General features: G+C 44.6%; 1 protein-coding gene across 1 annotated transcript; it reads left to right on the top strand.

Moving 5' to 3' along the window:
* The first annotated feature begins 13,962 nt into the window (after positions 1–13,962).
* Positions 13,963–16,031, top strand: LOC131478720 (testis-specific Y-encoded protein 1-like). The gene is made up of 5 exons (XM_058659295.1): positions 13,963–14,165; positions 15,156–15,215; positions 15,339–15,450; positions 15,544–15,689; positions 15,777–16,031. Exons 1-5 carry the CDS (start codon positions 14,112–14,114, stop codon positions 16,029–16,031), a joined length of 627 nt encoding a protein of 208 aa, XP_058515278.1. The 5' UTR covers positions 13,963–14,111.
* The last annotated feature ends 4,420 nt before the right edge of the window (positions 16,032–20,451 follow it).

Genomic DNA, 20,451 nt, shown 5'->3' with positions numbered 1-20,451 from the left:
CTCTTTCAGTTTGTTCTCTCAGTGATGTCCACTTCCAAACACTCTTGACACTTTCCATCCTGGGCTCTGTCACAGGGCTTGTGTTTGCTAATTGCAGACTTTGTCAAGTGGTATCACTTGGGGAGGCTCCCACGTCACATCCTTCTGCTTCCATCGCAAGCTGCCTGAATCTTTTATTTCTTTCTTCTTGGAAAAGATTTAACTATTTATCCTGGAATGATAGATCAATAGAGAGAAGGAGATAGAAAGACAAAGATCATCCATCCACTGGTTCACTCCCCAAGTGGCTGCAATGGGCAGAGGTGAGCTGATCCCAACACAACAGCCAGGAGCTTTCTTCTGGTCACCCAAACAGTTCAGGGACCCAAGGCTTTGTGCCATCCTCTATAGCTTTCCCAGCCCATGAGCGGGGAGCTAATGGGAACTGCAGCAGCCAGGACAGGAGCCGGTGTCCATGGTTTCCAGGTGCAAGCAAGGCAAGGCCTTTAGACATTAGGACACCGTGCACGCTCAAATCGCTTTCTTCTCATGGCCTTTATCAGAAGAAATACATATCACTTCAGCACATATGGAAGACACCACACTGAGAACAAAACCATTCTGGTTCTTACACAGTGAAAATTTAGTGGAGACATAACACCAGACTTCATGATATGTTGACAAGTAGTGGTTATCAAAACTCCATGGAATTGGCACAAAGACACACATCAGGATTCACAAAAAAAAGAATGGACTACAGAAAAGAACACCAAAAAACATTATGTAGCAGCCAACTAATAGTTACAAACATACTGAAATCAGTCCAGGGAGAAACAAACAAACAAATAAAGAAAATCAGACTTTTGAGCAAAGCATGATGTGTAAATGAGATTGTGAGTGCAAACTAGAAAAGGAGATAATTACCTTAACCCTACAGAGCAGGAATCTAAATCTATGACCTGATACCCCTAATGTGCCAGAGGAAAGCTTCAGGGAAGCCTAGAAAGATGTAAGTGTGACCAAAGGCTTCTCAGAACAGATCCTAGAACAAAACAGGAAATTATAAGGGAATTCTTCTTGCAAGGCAATATGCTTCTGGAGACCCTGCATTGCAGCTCAACCATAAACTCATGAACCATAAAACCAACTTTCTATACAAGAATGGGCATGGAGATCAGATGAGCAGACCAGGATGAGGACACATGAAGCAAATAGGAATTTGGTTGAACAAGAACTCCAAAATATCACATCTCTATGAAATGACAGTTACATGATTCAAAATAGCGAGTGTTAATAAACTCAGTGAGTTACAAGAGAATACAGAGGGGCACATAAATGAGAAAATCACACACAGAGGAAAATGATAAAAGAAAATGACGTTTGAGCTGAATAAGAAGGGCCAAATAGGAGAACAGACAGAGGAGGAAGAGGAAGAAGAAGAAAACAACTGAAAAACGATACCTCAGTAGGGAGTGAGTGACAGATTGTCACGTCAGTGGATTAAAATGTCATCAAGCAAAATGCAAGTATTACTTCTTATTGATGGTAATTGTGAGTGAAAATGGATTAAAATCACCAACCAGAAACCTGAATTCAGCTGAACGGATAAAACCACCACAACCCTCAAAGATACCACCAAAAAACAAGCACACAAAAAGACAGAAACTCAATGTTTGAGATGACAGAAAAATTTTGGATAGGGTAAAGCACAGAGAGAAGATTCCAGAAAGAGTTAGGGGTCAGGAAGTCAACAAGCAGATACCTGGAGAACGCCTGGAAACAGGGAAGAGGTTACGGTGGCAGAACGGTGTTACAGGGAACAGAAAACCCAGCAGCCACCTGTGAGCTGTGATCCGGACTCCAGTGACAACCAGGGATCCAGAGGCAGCCACAGATCAGCCCTTGCAGTAGCCAGGTGGGAGCTTGGGTTCGCACGGGGCGCTCGGGAGGTGAAGACAGGCTGGGACTGGCCAATCCTGCCAAATACTATGGCTCAGCATCGAACGGAAAAGGAGCTGCAGACTCAGCAGGGCAGACTGGCGGTGGATCGGAGCTAACAGCAGAGGGATCAAACACCGGAATGGGTACGTTTCCAGCTAGTCACACCTGGCTGATTCCACAGAGAGGACAGCACCAGCTTCACATCCTGCAGGATCTGGGTCCCAGATGGGAAAGCTAACAGCTCTGGCTCTCTGGCAGTGCTCCAGACCAGTGCTGGTGATAAACCAGTTATCTGGGACAGTTGGTGTTTTATAACCCAGGAATCTGATCAAACAAATAAACAAAAAAATTGACTTCTAGATCTGTAGATAACACATCTTAGAAAACTGCACTAAGGGGGCCCGGCGGCGTGGCCTAGTGGATAAAGTCCTCGCCTTGAACGCCCCGGGATCCCATATGGGCGCTGGTTCTAGTCCCGGCAGCTCCACTTCCCATCCTGCTCCCTGCTTGTACCTGGGAAGGCAGTCGCGGACAGCCCAAAGCTTTGGGACCCTGCACCCGCGTGGGAGACCTGGAGGAGGTTCCAGGTTCCCAGCTTTGCATCGGCACAGCACCGGCCGTTGCGGCTCACTTGGGGAGTGAATCATCGGACGGAAGATCTTCCTCTCTGTCTCTGCTCTCTGTATATCTGACTTTGTAATAAAAGTAAATAAATGTTACAAAAAACTGCACTAAGGAGAAAAATATACCAAACAGGATTGCAATGTCAAAACTTAAAAGAAGAGACAGAGGCACAATGAGTGTTACCGAAGACTCCCTGGAAGAGGAACAAAAGTCTTTAACAACCTCAGAGTTAACTGAGGAAGACATTGAAAAACATGGGGACACAATATTCTGAAAATTTCTTATATGGCTATTTACTATAAAGCTTATTTAGTATAAGGTTTCTGACCAACAGTGAGAAGCACACAACACAAGAATTCAAAGAATGTAAAGAATCTGTTTGTTACACAGGAAATGAATCAAATAAAAGCTGACGTTTCAGAAGTTACAAATACAGTGGAGCAAATTAAAAGTACTGTGGAGAGTATGAAAAATAGAATGAATGAAGCAGGAGAAAGAATATCAGAATTCAAAGATATTTCCTGTCACCAGGTGGAAATAAGCAAAAAGACGGAAGCAGAACTAGGCCAAGCTAAAAAATATGTATCTATATATATCTGTATATAATATAGATATATATCCAGGAAATAAAAGATACAATCAAAAGGCCCAACATAAGAATTCTGGGAGCTCCAAAAGGTGCAGAAAGAGTAACTAGGATTTAAGGTGCTTTCAACGAAATGATACACAAAACTTTCCTAATCTAGGGCAAGAGTTGGGAAACAACATCCAGGAGGGGCACATGACTCCCAATGGGGTCGACAAAAGCGACCTTCACCAAGGCACATGCTAATCAAGCTCTGCTCAGTTGAACACAAGGAAAAAATCCTTAAATGTGCACGTGAAAAAAAAATCAAGTGAATTATAGAGGAGCCCCAATCAAACTCACAGCTGACATCTCAGAGGAAACGCTGCAGACCAGGAGAGAATGGAGTGAAACATTCCAGGCTCTAAACAGGAAAAGGTTTCAGCTCAGAATAATGTATCCTGCAAAGCTCTCCTTTGTCTTTGAAAATGAAATAAAATTCTTCCACAATATGGAAAACTCCAAGAACCCGTGTCCTCCAAACCAGCCCTACAGCTAATACCCAAGGATGTTCTAGTGAACGAGGAAAGGAATAGCAGCTACCAAAACCAAAGGCAAATGTGGAGAACATCCCACTGAAAAGGCCAACAGAAGACTCAACCAAAGAACAACACATTACTAAGATGACAGAACCAAATTGCCACCTATCCATATTAACATTGAATGTAAATGGTTTACATTCATCAATCAAATGCCAGAGATTAGAGGAATGGGTCAAAAAGCAAAGCCCATCTATCTGCTGCTTACAGGAGACACAGCTCACTAACAAAGATCAGAGGTAACAGAAAGTTGAAGGATGGGAAGAGATATTCCAAGTGAATGGTAAGGAAACACGTGCAGGGGTAGCCTTTCACATTGATGTGAAAAACATTAAAAGAGATGGAGACGGATACCATCTAACGATCAAGGGACCCATTCAACAAGAAGAGATCACCATAATATATATGCACCAAATGCCAAGGCATTTAATAACGTGAAACAAGCATTAAGAGACTTAAACGGAGGAACAGACTCCAATACAATCATAGTGGGTGACCATAATACCCCTATAACATCAGTGGACAGATCACAGAAACAGAAACTCAGCAAAGAAACCACAGAACTCACCCAAACTCTGGAGCAAATGGACTTAGTTGATATCTATCGAACCTTTCATCCTACAGATCAACAATACACTTTTGTTTTATCATATGATGCTCTCAATAGATGCAGAGAAGGCATCTGATAAAATCCAACACGACTTCATGCTGAAAACCCTAAGCAAGATAGGCACAGAAGGAACATTCTATAACACAATCAAAGCAATTTATGAAACTCCCAATGCAAGCATCATACTAAATGGAAAAAAAGATTGGAAGCCTTCCCACTAAAATCTGGAATTAAACAGGGATGTCCACTGTCACTACTACCCTTCAATATAGTATTGGAAGTCCTTGCCAGAGATATTAGGCAAGAAAAAAAGAATTAAAGGAATCCAAATTGGAAAAGAGGAAAGGAAATGGTCTCTATTTGCAGACGACATGATTCTCTACATAGGAGACCCAAAAGACTCAGTCAAGAGACTATTAGAACTCATAAGAGACTTTGGCAGAGTAACAGGATAAAAAAAATTAATGAACACAAATTGATGGCACTCGTATACACAAAACATTCCAAGGATGAGAAGGAATTTGAAAGTACAGCCCCCTTTAATAGAGGAGAGGGATCTTAAATACCTTTGGAATTAGGTTAACTAAATATGTGGAAGGCCTCTATGAGGAAAACAATAAAACATTAAAAAAGGAAATAGAAGAAGACCTTGAAAAATGGAGAACCGTACCATGTTCCTGGATTAGCAGGATCAACATCATCAAAGTGATCACATTACCAAAAGCAATATACAGATTCAACAAAATCCCAAGCAAAATCTCAACAATATTCTTCTCAGAAATAGAAGAGAAGATACAAAAGTCTCTCAGGAATCACAAAAGACCACGGATAGCGAAAGCTATCCTGAAAAATAGAAATCAAGCTGGAGGAATCACAATTCCAGACCTCAAGACATACTACAAAGCAGTGTGTATCAAAACAGTCTGGTGCTGCTACAGAAACAGAGAAGAAGATCAGTGGAACAGGACAGAAGGCATCCACACATGCGTAGTCAACTAACCTTTGACAAGAAAACTGAAAACAATCCAGGCGAAAATCCTGCTCTCTTCAAAAAATGCCGTTAGGACAACTGGATAGCAGTTTGCAGAATTAAGAAGCAAGACCCACACTTTCCACATTACATGAAAATTAGCTCTAGATGGATTAAGGACCTAAATCCACACCCAGAAACCATCAGACTATTAAAGGAAAACATAGGAAGCACACTCCAAGATATAGAAACAGGGAAAAATTTCTTAGAAAAAAATGCCAAAAGCAAAGACAACCAAAGCCAAAATGAACAAACTAAAAAGCTTCTGCACTGCAAAGGAAACAATCAGCACAACCAAGAAGAAACCAACAGAATGAGACAAGAGTATTTCACACTACACAAGTGATAGATTCACAAAGAGTTTCAAAAACCGAGCGACAGAAAAACAAACAAACAAACAAACAGAAAGAAAACGTATAGCAAAATGGGCAAAGGAAATGAGCAGACAATTTTCCAAAGGCCAGATTCACAGGGCTAATAGACCTATGAAAAGATGCTCAGGCTCCCTAGCAATCAGAGAGATACAAATGAAAAACACGCTGAGGGACCAAGTAACTCCAGTGAGACTTGCTTACATTCAGAACTCAAGGAACAACACCTGCTGGTGTGGAAGTGGGGAGAAAGGCACCCTGCTTCACTGCTGGTGGGAGTGTAGGCTAATACAACCATTCTAGAAACCCGGATATAGAGTGCTTGGAGAACTGCAAATAAATCTGCCATATGACCCAGCTATGCTGCTGCTAGGAATAGACGCAATCGAAATGAAATCTGCACATGAGATGGGGATGTGTAATCCTATATTTGCAGCAGCACAATCCACAAGAGCATAGAAAAAAAACATGGAGGAGGAAGAGGCCAGACCCCTCCCAACACTGGGTGATATGGGGGATTTTAAAAGATTGGCACACCAAGCACAACTGTCCCTGATCTCATGGTGTATTTGATAAAATACCTGAATGATTGATATTCTGGAACACGATAATCCATGGGAAAGGCTATGCTCTTGCCCCTAGGATTTCCTGATGGATCCTCAAAACTCTGGGTTTCCCTGTGGTTCATCTGGCCTCAGAAGTGCAGCAGCTCCTTTGAATACAATGCTGCCCCTAGAGAAGATGGAACCCCAGTGGAACTGCCTCTAAGAACTGAGCAACTAAATTTGTTTAATACTCCTCTTGTTCCACTACAGGTCAGGAGCACAGAGAAATTCTCCACCTTCTTAGAATGTTTGAGGAAGACTGTAAGTGTAACTTATTATTTATAGATAACAAATTCTTAAGAGCCTTAGACATTAGAAAAACCATAGGCATTTGTGGTGGGATCCAAGAACAAACCTGGCACCCTCTTAGAAGGAACTTGCCTGCACAGAGCAGGAGCGGATCTCAGGGTGGAACAGGAGGATAAGAGGAGGTCTGTATCCTAGTCCCGGAGACTCCCGGAGGCCTCCCAAGTGCTTTTGCCACAGAAGCAATGGATACTCCATCGAGGATTGTCAGTATGGACACCGAGAACCGCATCCCAGCTGCTTAGGAGATCACAAGGAATATGAATGCCCTTGCAGGCTGAGAACTCTGAGGTCAGTCATTTCCTATGGGATTTCCCACACGGGATGGTAGCAGCCCCAAACACTCTCATATGGTCTGGTGACATTGGAACTACAGCCAGGAGAACCAGGTGGCACCCAGAGAGAGGAAAGATTGTAAATTTCCTTCTGCATTAGCAGAGGGGCTTTCTCAGGTCCTTATCCAGTTCCAGCCTTGGCTACCAGCCCTCTCTTACACCGACCATCAGGGTTGCTTGTGAGCCCCCAAATTAGTTCAGATAGACAGAGACTAGCAAAGGTCAGCTAGCTGATAATCACTCAGCTTGTACCTTACTGGCCAGGCTTCCCATTTGGCTGTTCAGATAGACAGAGAGAGACACTGATATAGAAAGTCTGGAACAGCCAAGGAAAAGGCCAACTAACCTATAATTGCTCAGCCTGTACTTACTGGTCAGGCTCCCTATTTGCTCCTCCTGGATTTTACCAGGCAGGATGTAGAGTTAAATTCTTCCTCACTCACTGGGTTGTTTGGGATTTCCCTGCTCTCCTGCCTAAAACTTTCCTATCCTTCAATTGTTAAAATGCAAAGTTCTGTAAAACCATGCTTAATCACTATATGCTGCAAAGTTAAAATTGTGGCTTAATTGTCTCATGAAAAGAATTTATCAATTTATGACTGTTAATGCTAAACAAGATGTAACTGCACAGAAACGTTCATGTTAAGTTTGTACTCAGTTGTTATATATATGATGGGTGTTAACGTTGATCCTTTCAGTGTTCCTGTGCCACTCCGATTTTGGTTAAACTCAAAAACGTGTTAGCTTAGGAGAAAAAAAAAAAAGGCTATAGCAGCCGGTTGTGTTGATACTAAAATTGAGATGCCAAGGAAGTAGTTAGAGGATGTGGTTAAGAACCTGCATTTTCTAACATATTGGTCACTCAATACCATGTTATTTAACTTCATGATGTTGTTAATTGCGATGCTTCTTCTTGTTGTTGAAGTTGTGTAGTAGTGACATCTCACTGGAGGGGATGATATTCTGCCAGCTCTACTTTCAGACCAAGGATTGTCTCCCACTGAAACTACTGAATTTATCTGGACAATAAGAAGCTGGACTCTCCGCATGGTCCATGCCCACAATGAAGGAAACATGACAGGCTATGAAATATACTACTGTAACACTATGGAGGAATTCCATATGGGGGAGTATTTGGGGAGGGGGCAGGAGAAATCCCAGAGCCTATGAAGCTATGTGATAAAAATATATAAAAATCATCCAGCATAATAAATAAAAATAAATTGCCATTTTTACATGAAAAGAAACTACAAAAATAGCTAAAAATAGTATTATATATGGAGAAAAAACCCTTGCAGTAGAAACTAGGTATAGAAATCAAATATAGATACATCCAATAAAATATGCAGAGCTGCAAAGCAAAATGTTAGCAACAGAGTAACAGTGGATGACTTTCATAACCTGTTCCTATCAAGTCAGATAATTAAGAAAGAATATCAGTTAAGATACTGGCATAGAGTCAGCAAACAGAACTCTGCCACATTCTTTTATGAGAGTAGTAATACTTTAACCCAAAACTTAACAGAGTGACTTAAACAGAAAAGAAAACACCTATCGCCCATATCTCTACTAAGCATGCAAAAAAAAGAAAAAAAGAAAACAAAAGACTGTGAGGCAGATACTAGAGAATTAAACCAAAACCTTAATAATCATAAATGACAGGCAATACAAATTCATCTAACAAATACAGATACATATCACCTTATGTATATCAATGAATGTAACAATAGTATCTATAGGATGAAGAAAAAAAAAATGGATGGCTACCTGAACATAGACACATCATTAGGACTCAAAATCCATCATCATAAACAAATAAACAAAACTTTACTAATTAGGTGTAGAGGAACTGTTCTCAAAATTGCGAAGGACATATATCTAATCAACAGTCTTATCAGACTACATTGTCAGACGCTGAAATTCCTCTTAGATCTAAAACAAGCCAAGGATATCTACTTCTGCCACACTTACAGGGAGGAGAAAGAAAGAAGTAGCTGGCACAATAGAGCAAGAGAGGCAGTCTAGTTATTCATGTGTGCAGAGGACATGTTGCTGTTAATGGGAAAACCTAAAGAGGCAAATTTCAGCACTGCCCTCATGTCTGCCCACCATAGGGACTTTTGCCACTGCCACGTGTTGCTTGGTCACATGATCCCATTCTCAGCCCACTATCATCACAGCAATATTAGCCAGCTCCTGTTTCCCACCCACATCCCAGAGGCACCTCTCACAGTTCTACTAACATCCAACACTTACTAGCCAGAAAGTGAAAAAGATAAAATGGGTGGGGGGCAGCTGTAATAGGTCCACATTTGAAAGGCCTAAAATTATTTTTAGCTGGTTCACAATAAGCTGCTTAATTGCTGCTGTCTGAGAGTGGGGACAAAGATTTTGAAATACCTATGTCACACATGAAGATACAGGAAAAGGGCTCATCATGCTACTTAGAGGCTGAAGTCCTCACCTTGCACACACAGAGACTTCTATGGGCACAGGAAAGTCTGCTGCCCATCCAGCTCACTGTTAGTGGCTTTGGAAAGCAGATAAGGACTGCCAATACCATTGGGATGCTGAGACTACATGGGAGATACAAAAGAAGCTCCAGGCTACTGCCTTAGGACCCAAGCAGCTCCAGCCTTTGCGGTCACTTCAGGAATGAGTCAGTAGACAGAAGATCTTCCTCTCTCTTCTCCTCCTCCTCTCCATACATCTGACTTTTCAATAAAAACAGATAAATCTTTAAAAAATATTATGGGAAAATTGCAAATTCCATTTGATGTTCACTGTGTTACAGGGCAATCCTGATGGAGAAGAAAAACATTAGATAACCTGCTCAATGAAATCCTGGAAATTTCACCAGGTATTAAATGATCCTAAAATGAGCCACGTGGATCCAGAGGCTCAAATCATTACAACACTCAAAATCAAAAAAAAAAAAATTGCGTTCAAAGCATACAGCAGTAAAATTCACAAACTCTTAAGACAAGCAGATGATGAAAGGCAGTAGGAGGGAAATGCTGTGTCCATATAAAGTAAAAAAAAAAACAAAAAAAAAGAAACCTAGATTGACAGCAATACTGTCAGAAGAATGCTATCAGGCCAGCATGCAGTGTGAATGTATACAGTGTATAAGGATCTTAGAAGAAAAAGATATCAAAAATGTTATGTCCATTGCAATTTTTCCTTTAGTTGTGAAGGGGAAAATAAGTATCCACATAAACACAAGCTTGAGAATTCACTACAACAAATCTTGAATGTGAATGCGTTAATTGGACTAACCGGAGGATTAAATTCAGGTGAGTGTTAAAAAACTGCATAACCCTACAAGATCACAACAGAAAAGTCTTCACAAAGCAACACAGAGACTGAAAAGCTACAAAAGAACTAACACGATGTCCTATAATGACGGGGAAAGCAGCTTTGTTTAAAACTCAGCGATGGAGAATCAGTATATACACATACCTAAGATGATATCCTGAAGCACACAGCAGCATGTTATAAATAAAAAGGCAGAGACAGATCCCAGGAGAGTAACAATGGGTGACTTTCACACCCTGCTCCTACTGAGGGACAAATAAGTAAGAGAGAACATCAGTAAAGGTAGATGGGTAACTAGTCAGCAGAACAGAACTCTGCCAGACTTCTTTTATGATGCAGCCTAACTTAGATTTCGATACAAGAAACTCTACTCAAAATATAAAGGATACATATCAAAACCAGTTGCCATTCTTATCGCAAGTGGAAAGCTCGGCCTCCTCTCAGATATGAAACAAGCCAAGGATGCCAACATTTGCCACCCTGACAGGGAGGAGAAGAAAACAAATCCATGGCATAATAAAGGAAAAGAGGAAGTCAAATTAGTCATGTGTGCAGATGACCTGATATTTCCCATGGAACAACCCAGAGGCAAATTTCATCACTGCCCTCATGTCTGCAAACCACGGGAACCATTACCACTGCCCCGTGTTCCTCTGGCCCTTATCCCATTCTCAGGCATCACAACTGGTCTGTTTTTCCTTCCCACATACACTTCAGCAGGCAGCTCTCTCAGTTCTAGTAACACCCAACACTTGTTAGCCAGGAAGGAAACACAAACCAACCCACTGCCTTCCCTGGCCTACATTTGAAAGGCCTAATGTTATTGAACACATTTCTTGCATGCTGCTTAACTACTGCTTTCTCTTAATGGTGGGAGCCATATATTATAGCCATACTGAAGCCATGTTTGAGTATAGATCTAGGTCAGTGGAAAGTACCAGCTAGCAAAGTGCAAGAGAAACCAAGTTTTAAGACACCCTGCGGTTTACAAGTCATCTAGCAAACTACACTGCTCTGACCACCCTTGGTGCTCATGACAGGATGTTGGCTCATGCCGTACCTGCCAGCATCCTCTTGAGAACATAAGGGGGTTTGGGAAAAGCTACCCAGAAAGAGTTGTGAAACCATGCCCACCTCTTGAGAGCATAAGGAACTCTTAGAGATAACTATCCAGAAAGAGCTGTGAAATCATGTCCCAGACCCTGCTTCCTCCTTCCCCTCACTCATAGATCCTGTTTTGCAGATTTTAAAGCCTTGTGTGTGAAAATCAAAATTAGTCAGCCTGATCAGAGAACCTGTCTTGCTGTCCATTCTTCATGTCTCTTGCCCCCCATTCTCTCCGAGGTTGGTTGCGACCCTGTTGACTGTCCTGCTGGACGGGACATCTCAAAGAGCTGGCATGCATCTAAGTCCTAAAGAACACAGGGCATAGTCTGCAACTCATCAAGAGCTTTTCCCAAACCGCATGCTCACTACTCACGTGGACACGTGATTGTTGTTTTAAGGATTTATTTCTTTTTACTGGAAAGGCAGATTTAAAGAAACAAGGGGAGACAGAGAAAGATCTCCCATCTGCCAATTCACTGCCCAAGAGGTCACAATGGCTGCAGCTGAGCTGACTGAATGTCACTAGCCTGGAACCTCTTCTAACTCTTCCACATGGGTGCAGGATGCCTAGGCTTTGGTCTATCCTGGGCTTCTTAACCATACTACAAACAGGAGCTAGATGTGAAATGGAACAGACACAATGCAAACTGGTGGCCAGATGGGCTCCTCGTGGATGCGAGGTGAGGTTTTAGGCTAGGGCACTGGCCCCTGGACATGTGTTCTGTGACCCCGCTCTGTCAACACCTGACATTTGAAACCCTGGGTTGCTTTCCAAACAATAGCAGGAGTGAGAAACTGCATACAAGAACCAAAATACGGCTGCTATTTTGGCCCACTCACTGACATCCCCTATGAGTCCGCCTGGAGACACGCCTGCTCCAATACCACCACCCTCTCTCTAATGCTGTAGGAAACTGTCTCCACAGGGTCCAGTACCTTGGACCCTGCCTTCCAGTTGAGAGCCCCAGATCAAACTCTAGAATCCCACATTCTGCCAGCATGTACCTGTCACACACGTGGTGTGTAATTGAACTGACCAGGCACAAACAAAACATGTTGAGATGTCTTTGTCTCACTCAGATTCATGCATGAGTATTCCTTGATGTGTGTGCACTTGTATACACTGTTCACCCTTGATCTCTGTGGCCCTGCTTCCACATACCTAACCTACACACTCAAGAGAGATAAACTAGAATTATGTGGAGGAACACTGATTTCGCCATATATGACATACCCCAGAAGTTGGCGAAAAGGATTTTTACTTTCCCCGTTCCTCACACTACACCCGAGCCTCCCAGCCACACAACAGACTATGGACCCTGGACTTATGCCAACTTTTAACTCCCTATACACCCAGGTTGCCACGTGACAGTGGCACAGGCAAGTGAGCAAGCTAATGCAAGTTCTTTCAACATCACGGCACCACAGGCTGTGACTGAAAGCCTCGAGCTTCCCAACAGTGCTAACATTTAGTTACCTGCAACATAAGGACCAGGGCGGGAATGTGGCAAAAATGCTACATTGCCAAAGAGCTTGTCTACACCACAGGCCCAGTAAGCCCGAATAGAATTCCTAAGGACAGGGGATCTAGCAACCAACGGTATGGAAGGGCAGGGGACTCACCAAAGCCACACAGGACACATCATCAGAGCAATCATACGTTAGGACCCTCTGGGCGCCTGTCCTTCCACATGCTTTTCTTCTGGCTGACCCACAACGGCTATCTCAGCACGTCTGCACCAGAAACATCGCCCACAAGCAGGGCTGAAACCAGGCAGGCTCGTGAAGGGCAGGAGGGCTGCTGTCTGCCCCTTTCACCCGCAGCCTGCATCCCTGGTAAAAGGCCAAGCTGGGCACACCCCGGAAAGGCTCCCTCCCTGAGCACGGGGAGCCCGGGCGCGGCTCAGGTGGACACACTTGCTTTCGTGCTCACACACCGGACTTCCCCGGAGAGCTCAGCACGCTGGGGGCGGGTCGGGGATCAACTTCACCCACTGCGTCGCCCCACCCCGCGTCAGCGCCGAGATCTCTGCGCATGCGCCTGGTGTTAGCACATCGCCACTTCCGGGAGACAGTGAGGGCCCTCGGCTGACCCAGGCGGTGTTCAGGCAGGGAGAAGTCGGGACCTTGTCCACAGGCTCGGTTCAGGATGGCAGCGGCTGCGCACCCGGGCCCGGGGTCCACTGAGGTGGAGTATGGCGGTGGTGGGGGGCTGGAAGGAAGGGCCTAGAGGGGCTTTAGGACATAGGCCCTACAAGGATCCTCCTCGAGGGAAAGGCACCAGGACCTGCGCAGTGACCACTGCCGTCAGGTGACAGGCGGCTTGTGTCCACTGCTGTGACAAGGTGCTCCGTGTCCGTTCTGAGGAGGCCCCCCAGGAAAGTGAGGCCCGTGGGTGAGGGAGACAGCCCGGCCCCGCTGGGCGACAGCAGCAGCAACATGGCTGCTGTATACTTTGAAGTGGTGGGGTAGTGGCTGAGCAGGAGGTGGGAGGAGCGTGCTGGAGGGAGGTGAGCAGTCGAGGAGAGGGAGGAGCAGGAGCTCCTAGCAGTCTGTGTTGCACACCAGGAAAGGCGGCATGAGAACCAGCTGGCCCCACCGGCGCTTGGGTCAGGGACACCCCAGTTACAAGTGCGCCCTGGGAGACATCCATCGACCAGGGCCCGTGAGAGGCTGAAGCAGAGGCTGCTGCAGAAGCTGAGGCAAAAACGCAAGGTCCTGATGGAACGCAGAAGGATGATCATCCAGAACATCCCTGACTTCTGGTCTAAAGTTGTATCCTTTTATCTGCCGGGTCACAGTCGAGAGTGTAGCTGTTTACCGAGTTAGCATTGTGGAAATGCACCACTGTGAGAAAGTGTCTGTTGTGAGGAAAATGAATTTCATCGACAGGGCATTAAAACACACTCCAGAGAGGACTGCAGGGCATGTTGACTGAATTACCACCTACACTGTAATGCATAAGTCCACCGATTGTCAAGCTATTCTTCCAACTTAGAAGGAAGGTTCTTTGAAGCACAGTCTTCCCTGTGTTGGAGGCTTTAGGGTAACAGTTTGATTCTCCAGCCCAGTCATTGAGAACTGGTTGGAAGACTACAGCCAACAGATATGATGCCTGAGGTAGCTCTCAGAGGAAACACCAGCTCTGTATGGATCCTGTCAGAGAACTGAGGCTCTTGTCTTTGCCATTTCTGCCAGGTTGCCAGTAAGAAGCTGTGGCACACAGAGGTATGAAGTGTGTGGTGGCAGTTCATGCTTAGCTCACAAAGATCAGGGCTCTCACACTGCTGAGGACAGAGGCCCTCCCTCAGTCCACCATGTAAAGATTAACATGCAGCAGGAACTGTTATTTGAGGATGCATTGAGACAGCACATTGTGATCCAGTAATATTAATAACCCAGCTGTGCATTGTGTAGGTCTGAATTCTGGTCCCACATGATGGGAACCAAGTTCAATATTTATGATTGTGTTGTATGGTAAAACAGGTCTGAGGATGTGATGCTTGCTATTCATTTATTTCTTCTGAGTTGTGAAAAAGAAATGTTGGGACAAGTCTTGGAAGACCTAAGATCTACGTAACAATATGTTAAGGAGCACCCAACAAAAATGGCTTCTCATTTGCAGTGCCTGTTCTTTCCATATTTCCCTTGCTTTTGGCTCTCTTGTACACACACACACACACACACACACAGAAACACACACACAAACACACACAGTTTTTCTTCTGAAAGTTCCTTGATAGGTAGTTTGTGAACCATTCCCAGATATCACCCATCATCTGTGATAAGGATGAAGACATTCTTAGCTGCATGACCAACCTAGAGGTGAGTTCCTTGAGCCTCAGACTAGTCCTATGCAAAAGGCACTGTGAGTAGCAGAAGTAGTTTTGAACAGTTGAAAGTGGACTCATTAGTGAAAACTCAGCATGCTCCATCTTATCCTGACAGGTGGCCAAACTCAAGCATCCCAGGAAGCGCTTCAAGATCAGGTTGTTCTTCCGCAGCAATCCCTACTTCTCTAACACAGTGATTGTTAAGGAATATCGAGCTAACCTCAATGGTGAGATGTTTCTCAGAGACTAGATACTGGACATGGGTGACGGGTAACTGGAGATGTGATCCTGCCCTGTCCTGCATTCTTCTCTTCCCATAGGGTATAGAGCATATCGTTCCTCTCCAGTTAAGTGGCTTCAGGATTATATGGGTGAAGCTCCAAGGCGGATGGAGTATAACAACAGTGTCAGTATTTTCAACTGGTTTGTGGACCACAACTTCGTAGACTCTAGCAGGATTGCTGAGGTGGGTGCTCACTGGGAAAGTTCTAAGTGCATGTTGTAAGTTCCAGGGCAACTTAACAGTGAGCTGATTTCTCCTTTTTCCTAACAGATAATCTACAAGGATATTTGGCTCAAACCCCTGCCATATTACCTTGGGACTCAGGTATCTGAAGATGGAATGGAGAAAGGTGATGAGCAGCCTGTCACCTTGGGTAAGAGCTTGTGTGTAGGGACATGGTCCCTTATTTCCCAAACGGTGTACCTGAGGCTTAGTGGAGACAAAAGGGATTCACAAAACTCAGGTCAGCCTTGGTATCAGAGTGAAGCAGATTTGGGGAGAAGTATGATGCAAAATTGTTCATGATTGTGTGTGTGCACACACGTAGGCATGCTTCGTGGCCACCCACTCAGACACAAAACAAGCTTGAAGCATCACTTCACTTTAACAGACATCTCCCTGGCCATCCATGTCAAGTCCATCTTCGGCTCCATGCCAGCATGTTATATTTTTGTTTCACGTTAAGTTTCTTTGATCACTGATTCCAGAAATATCCATGAATATTTAGGTTATGTCTTAGCCCTTAGACCCATTAGGAGTTTAGGTCTTAATGATACATGTCGTTTTAGTTTAGTTTTCTTGGGCCATGTATTCTTTCAGTGAATACTCGCAATTGCTCTGGAATAAGGGAAAACAGATTTTAATCTCTTGTGAGAGCACTAATGAAGGGTCACACGTGAGGTTGGGGTAGCTTTCTAATGCAGATCCTTTCCATTTTGATACGCATTTAGTGTTGTTCTGAGATTATATGTGTCCATATGAATTTGTGTGTTTCAGAGAGCTTTTCATTTAAAATTGAATCTGTTGGAGATGTGTAAAAACCCTCAAAGCTCTGGTATGGAATATACAACCATGTCTGGCTCAACACTGAAGGAAGATACAGACCTCAAGTGCAAGATGGGAATAGTGGTGTTAACCCAACCTAATACAATAAATTCTGTGACGTGCATGTTGTGTGTGTTTTAGTGATTCTGTGCCAGATTGGGAAAAGTAATGTAGATCAAGTCCACACAAGATTCCTATTCCAAGCCTGGGATTTGCTATTCTGTACAGTTTTTGAACTAAGACCATTGTAGAGATGGGTTAACCCTGCCCTCAAATAGCAGTTCCAGAAATAAGTATTTCTAAACCCCTTTTGTATTGGAAGGAGAGAGAAAAGAGGAAGCAAGGATGTTTGAGTTCTTCTGTGTAGAGTCCAGCTCCTACAACATAAGCCTTGTGATAAAATGCTCCAAATAAGGGGTTAGTGATGCTCCTCCTCACATTTGGGCACTGTACTGGTAACCATATGCAAGAGTCAGGTCTGAACTGATACAAATATACAGGAATCAGGAACTTCTTAGAAGTTTCCCGCATGGGGGCTTGGGCCCAAGCACTCAGGCTTTGCTCTGCTTGCCTTCCTAGCCCCAAATCAGAGAGCTCCTTTGGAAATGGAGCAGCCAGGACTAGACCCCTGCTCATATGGGATGCCAGCACTACAGTCAAAGGATTCGCCTGTTCTTTGCTGCACCCGTCCCAGATGTCATTATTTCAAATGACTGTGAAATATTCCATAGTGGATAAGAGCCCCATTACTTTCATACTGTCAACTCTTGAGGGACTTCTGGGATCTCTGTCTTAGCTCATATGAATTGATTTGCTAATTCCATGGGATTACAAATAAGCCTTTCATGCCCTGATTTCATTTGGTATAGGTAATGACCATGAGTGGAATGGTTGGATTATTCACTGTTGGTGGGATTGCAAACTAGCCCACAGTTCGGGAGAAGAGTACAAAGTGTGCTGATATCCTAATATAGGCAATGATGTCTTCAATACCAGCATAAATAAAAATCCTTGGGGGGTTATTTATTTTTTGTTTGAAATCTTAATTGCACTACTGTTTTTTTCAGTGCCTGGCAAGATTTCTGTGCCTGATTGATTCAAAAAACCTCTTAATGACAGTAGAAATTCTCATATACATTTTTTCATGATTTGAAATACATGAAATATTAAACACCGTCTTACAAGAGTGCAAATCTAAATTTTAAGAGGCCAAAATGTAAACCTATTAAAAACTTTACTTGGGAAATGTAAACTTATTAAAAATGTTACAAGAGAATTGAAAAATGCTAGCACGCCTGGAAGTAATTTCAATCATGCATAGCATACATCATTGTATAAGAATTAAGTATAATACTTACATCAAGTACTGGTTTGTTCAGAGACGAAGGAGATGAATTAGTGGTAACATATGAGCAAATGATAGGGGAAGAGACAAAATTTCCCAAAAATTTATATGAATGCAATATTTATAAGAATATAGGTTGATTGAGATGGGTTCTTATCAATATTGAAAAACATTGTTTTGCACGAATAAACAAACTGAAGGATAATGTTGTTATTTAAGGGTACAAAGTGCCACCAAGAATGTAAAATTGTGAGATACATGATAAAGCCCTCTGTAGAGAAAAGGTGGCTAATTAAGGGAAAAGTCTCAAGTACTAGTTACCTGGGAGGAAAAGTGACATGTCCCCAACACATTCCCACAAGGCACCCTGTGGGAACAGTGTTAAGAGCACATTCAGGAATCCTGCCCTCCTGGGAGGCATGGCATATTTTTCCTACTGCGTGCTTTACTGGGTCCTGCTGCAGATGGCTGTAGAGGTCACTGGAAGCACAAATGCCCTGCTGCGGGCAAGGCACCACACCAGATGGACACATGACCCAGCAAGGCAAGCTTCCTGTCACATTCAACCCAGATAACTCCCTGGGTTGGTGCCTCTGTGACTTTCCTTGGGATTTGAGGGTTGCAGAGAATTTGCTAGCCTCCTGCCTGACGCTTGCAAAGGCTCTGGAGTCGAGTGAGCTGATGCACATGAGGGGTGCTCTCATCCAGGCAACACTGTTGGTGCCTGAGAAGGCATGGTCCCTCAGCCAATCCAAGAAGCTGAGTGGGCAGGGCCCAGGCTGTAGGCGGGTGGCTCGCCGTCACAGTCACAGAACCACTGGATTGCGCTGGAACGTACAGCCCTGTATCCTGCGGGAATGGGATCTCTACAAGCACCCATGGCTGGGCAGGAAACCCACTGAATCGCTTGCACCATCTAGGCCTTGCCTACCACGCACGCTGCGACAGTAATCCTTGCAGATCTCATCATTGCGGAAGTAGGGGTTCTGCCAGAAGCAAAAGCGTATTCTGCAGTGTCCCTGGCCACAGCTCAGCTCCTTGACCTGCCAAGGGGAGCACGGTGAGCCCACTGTGCCCAGAGGCACATGCCGCCCCTCTCTCCACACCCCCGGTCACATTCTCATGCTTCCTCCCAGCAAATGTCCAGCCCCGTGATCCACTCTCGCCAACACCCAACCCTTGCACCAGCAGCACACACACACCCGGATCCCCACCTCCAAGCCAACCACGTAGCTCAGCACATCTTCATCCTGCTTGTTGATGAGATTCCTCAGCTCAGGTGGTGTGTAATCCACTTGGGGTCAAGGAGACACCTGAGGCACTACTGAACATGGAGCCTGCAGCAGGCGTCACACTGCTTTCCCTTCCACAGCCCCGTGTGCTGCCCAACAGCCTGGACCTCAGCTCACCAGGCCTCTGCTGCCCGCCCTCCCCTCCCACAAGGTACAGCACCAGCAGCCATGCTCAGAATTACAGGGGTTGCACATTCTACTCCCGACAACCCTGATGCTCTGCTCTGGGCCGCAGCCTGAACCTGCGCTTGCCAGGAGCTGCTTTCTCGGTGCCACCTCGGCAGTCCGGCAGCAGTGTGCTTCTGGCTACACCACACCACGGGAGACCCAGCAGAACACTGCCACGTTCCCTTCTCCAGGTCTGGCTAACCACAGGCCTGCACCCAGTTTGTGGGCAGGGTCCTGCAGGTCTGCCTCAGCACTCCAGGACCTACTCATGCTCACAGGGTGCCGCCTGAGCCGAGCGGAGCTGAGGCTAGCCGAGAGCACCTGTGGTGCAAGCTGCTCAGCCCCACACCATGCACAGCCCAACACCCATGCAATTCGAACTGCTGGCTGGGTTGCTCTGGGTGGTTAGTGCCTGGCTTCTGGCTCCCTGCCACAGTGGAAGTGACTCATCCAGTCAGGGCCTTGGCCAGAGCTAAGACTATGGAGGACTCTGCTGCCCTCCTGCCACCTCTCACACTTTCCAACACTCCCATCTTTCTCTCTCTCTTTCTCTCTCTCTCTGTCTGTCTCTCTCTCTCTCTCTGTCACATGCACACACACACACACACACACACACACTCTGTCAGCCTCTCTCTCCATGTCACACACAACCCACCACCTCTGCTCTCCTCTGCCAGCAGGGCCAGCATTACACAGCCCCCTGTCCCCAACCCCAAACCCCAAACTCCCATGCTGTTGTCATCTTATGAGATGATTTGAAACAGACAAGCATAGAGAAAGTGCTAAATATATAGCACTATCCATTCATGATGACATAATAAACCTAAATAGAGAAATAACTGAGGTACTTACATATGAAGGAATTATGACCGTTGCCACATAATGCAGCTCAGATTAGATGGCTTCAATGTGAACTTTTACCATAAATTCCAAGACGAATCAGTAGCAAGTCTTCTTTAGCCATTCCAAAGAATTTTAAGGCACAAATCCTCTCACACTTCTAAGAATGTTGTGCTTAATCACAAAGTGCATTGATTTGCTTAATCACAAAACACAGTGATACTAGAGAGAGACCTATTCCTGATTAACTGATTGC

This window comes from Ochotona princeps, chromosome Y, assembly GCF_030435755.1.
Source record: "Ochotona princeps isolate mOchPri1 chromosome Y, mOchPri1.hap1, whole genome shotgun sequence".
Taxonomy (NCBI): domain Eukaryota; kingdom Metazoa; phylum Chordata; class Mammalia; order Lagomorpha; family Ochotonidae; genus Ochotona; species Ochotona princeps.
Note: the sequence above shows the minus strand (reverse complement) of the source record. Positions and strands in the feature narration are given on the sequence as shown.

Coding starts and splice junctions, on each gene's coding strand:
- LOC131478720 (XM_058659295.1), top strand. CDS start 14,112: ATGGAACGCAGAAGGATGATCATCCAGAACATCCCTGACTTCTGGTCT. Junction 14,166..15,155: donor CTGACTTCTGGTCTAAAGTT/GTATCCTTTTAT, acceptor AACCATTCCCAG/ATATCACCCATCATCTGTGA. Junction 15,216..15,338: donor GCTGCATGACCAACCTAGAG/GTGAGTTCCTTG, acceptor TTATCCTGACAG/GTGGCCAAACTCAAGCATCC.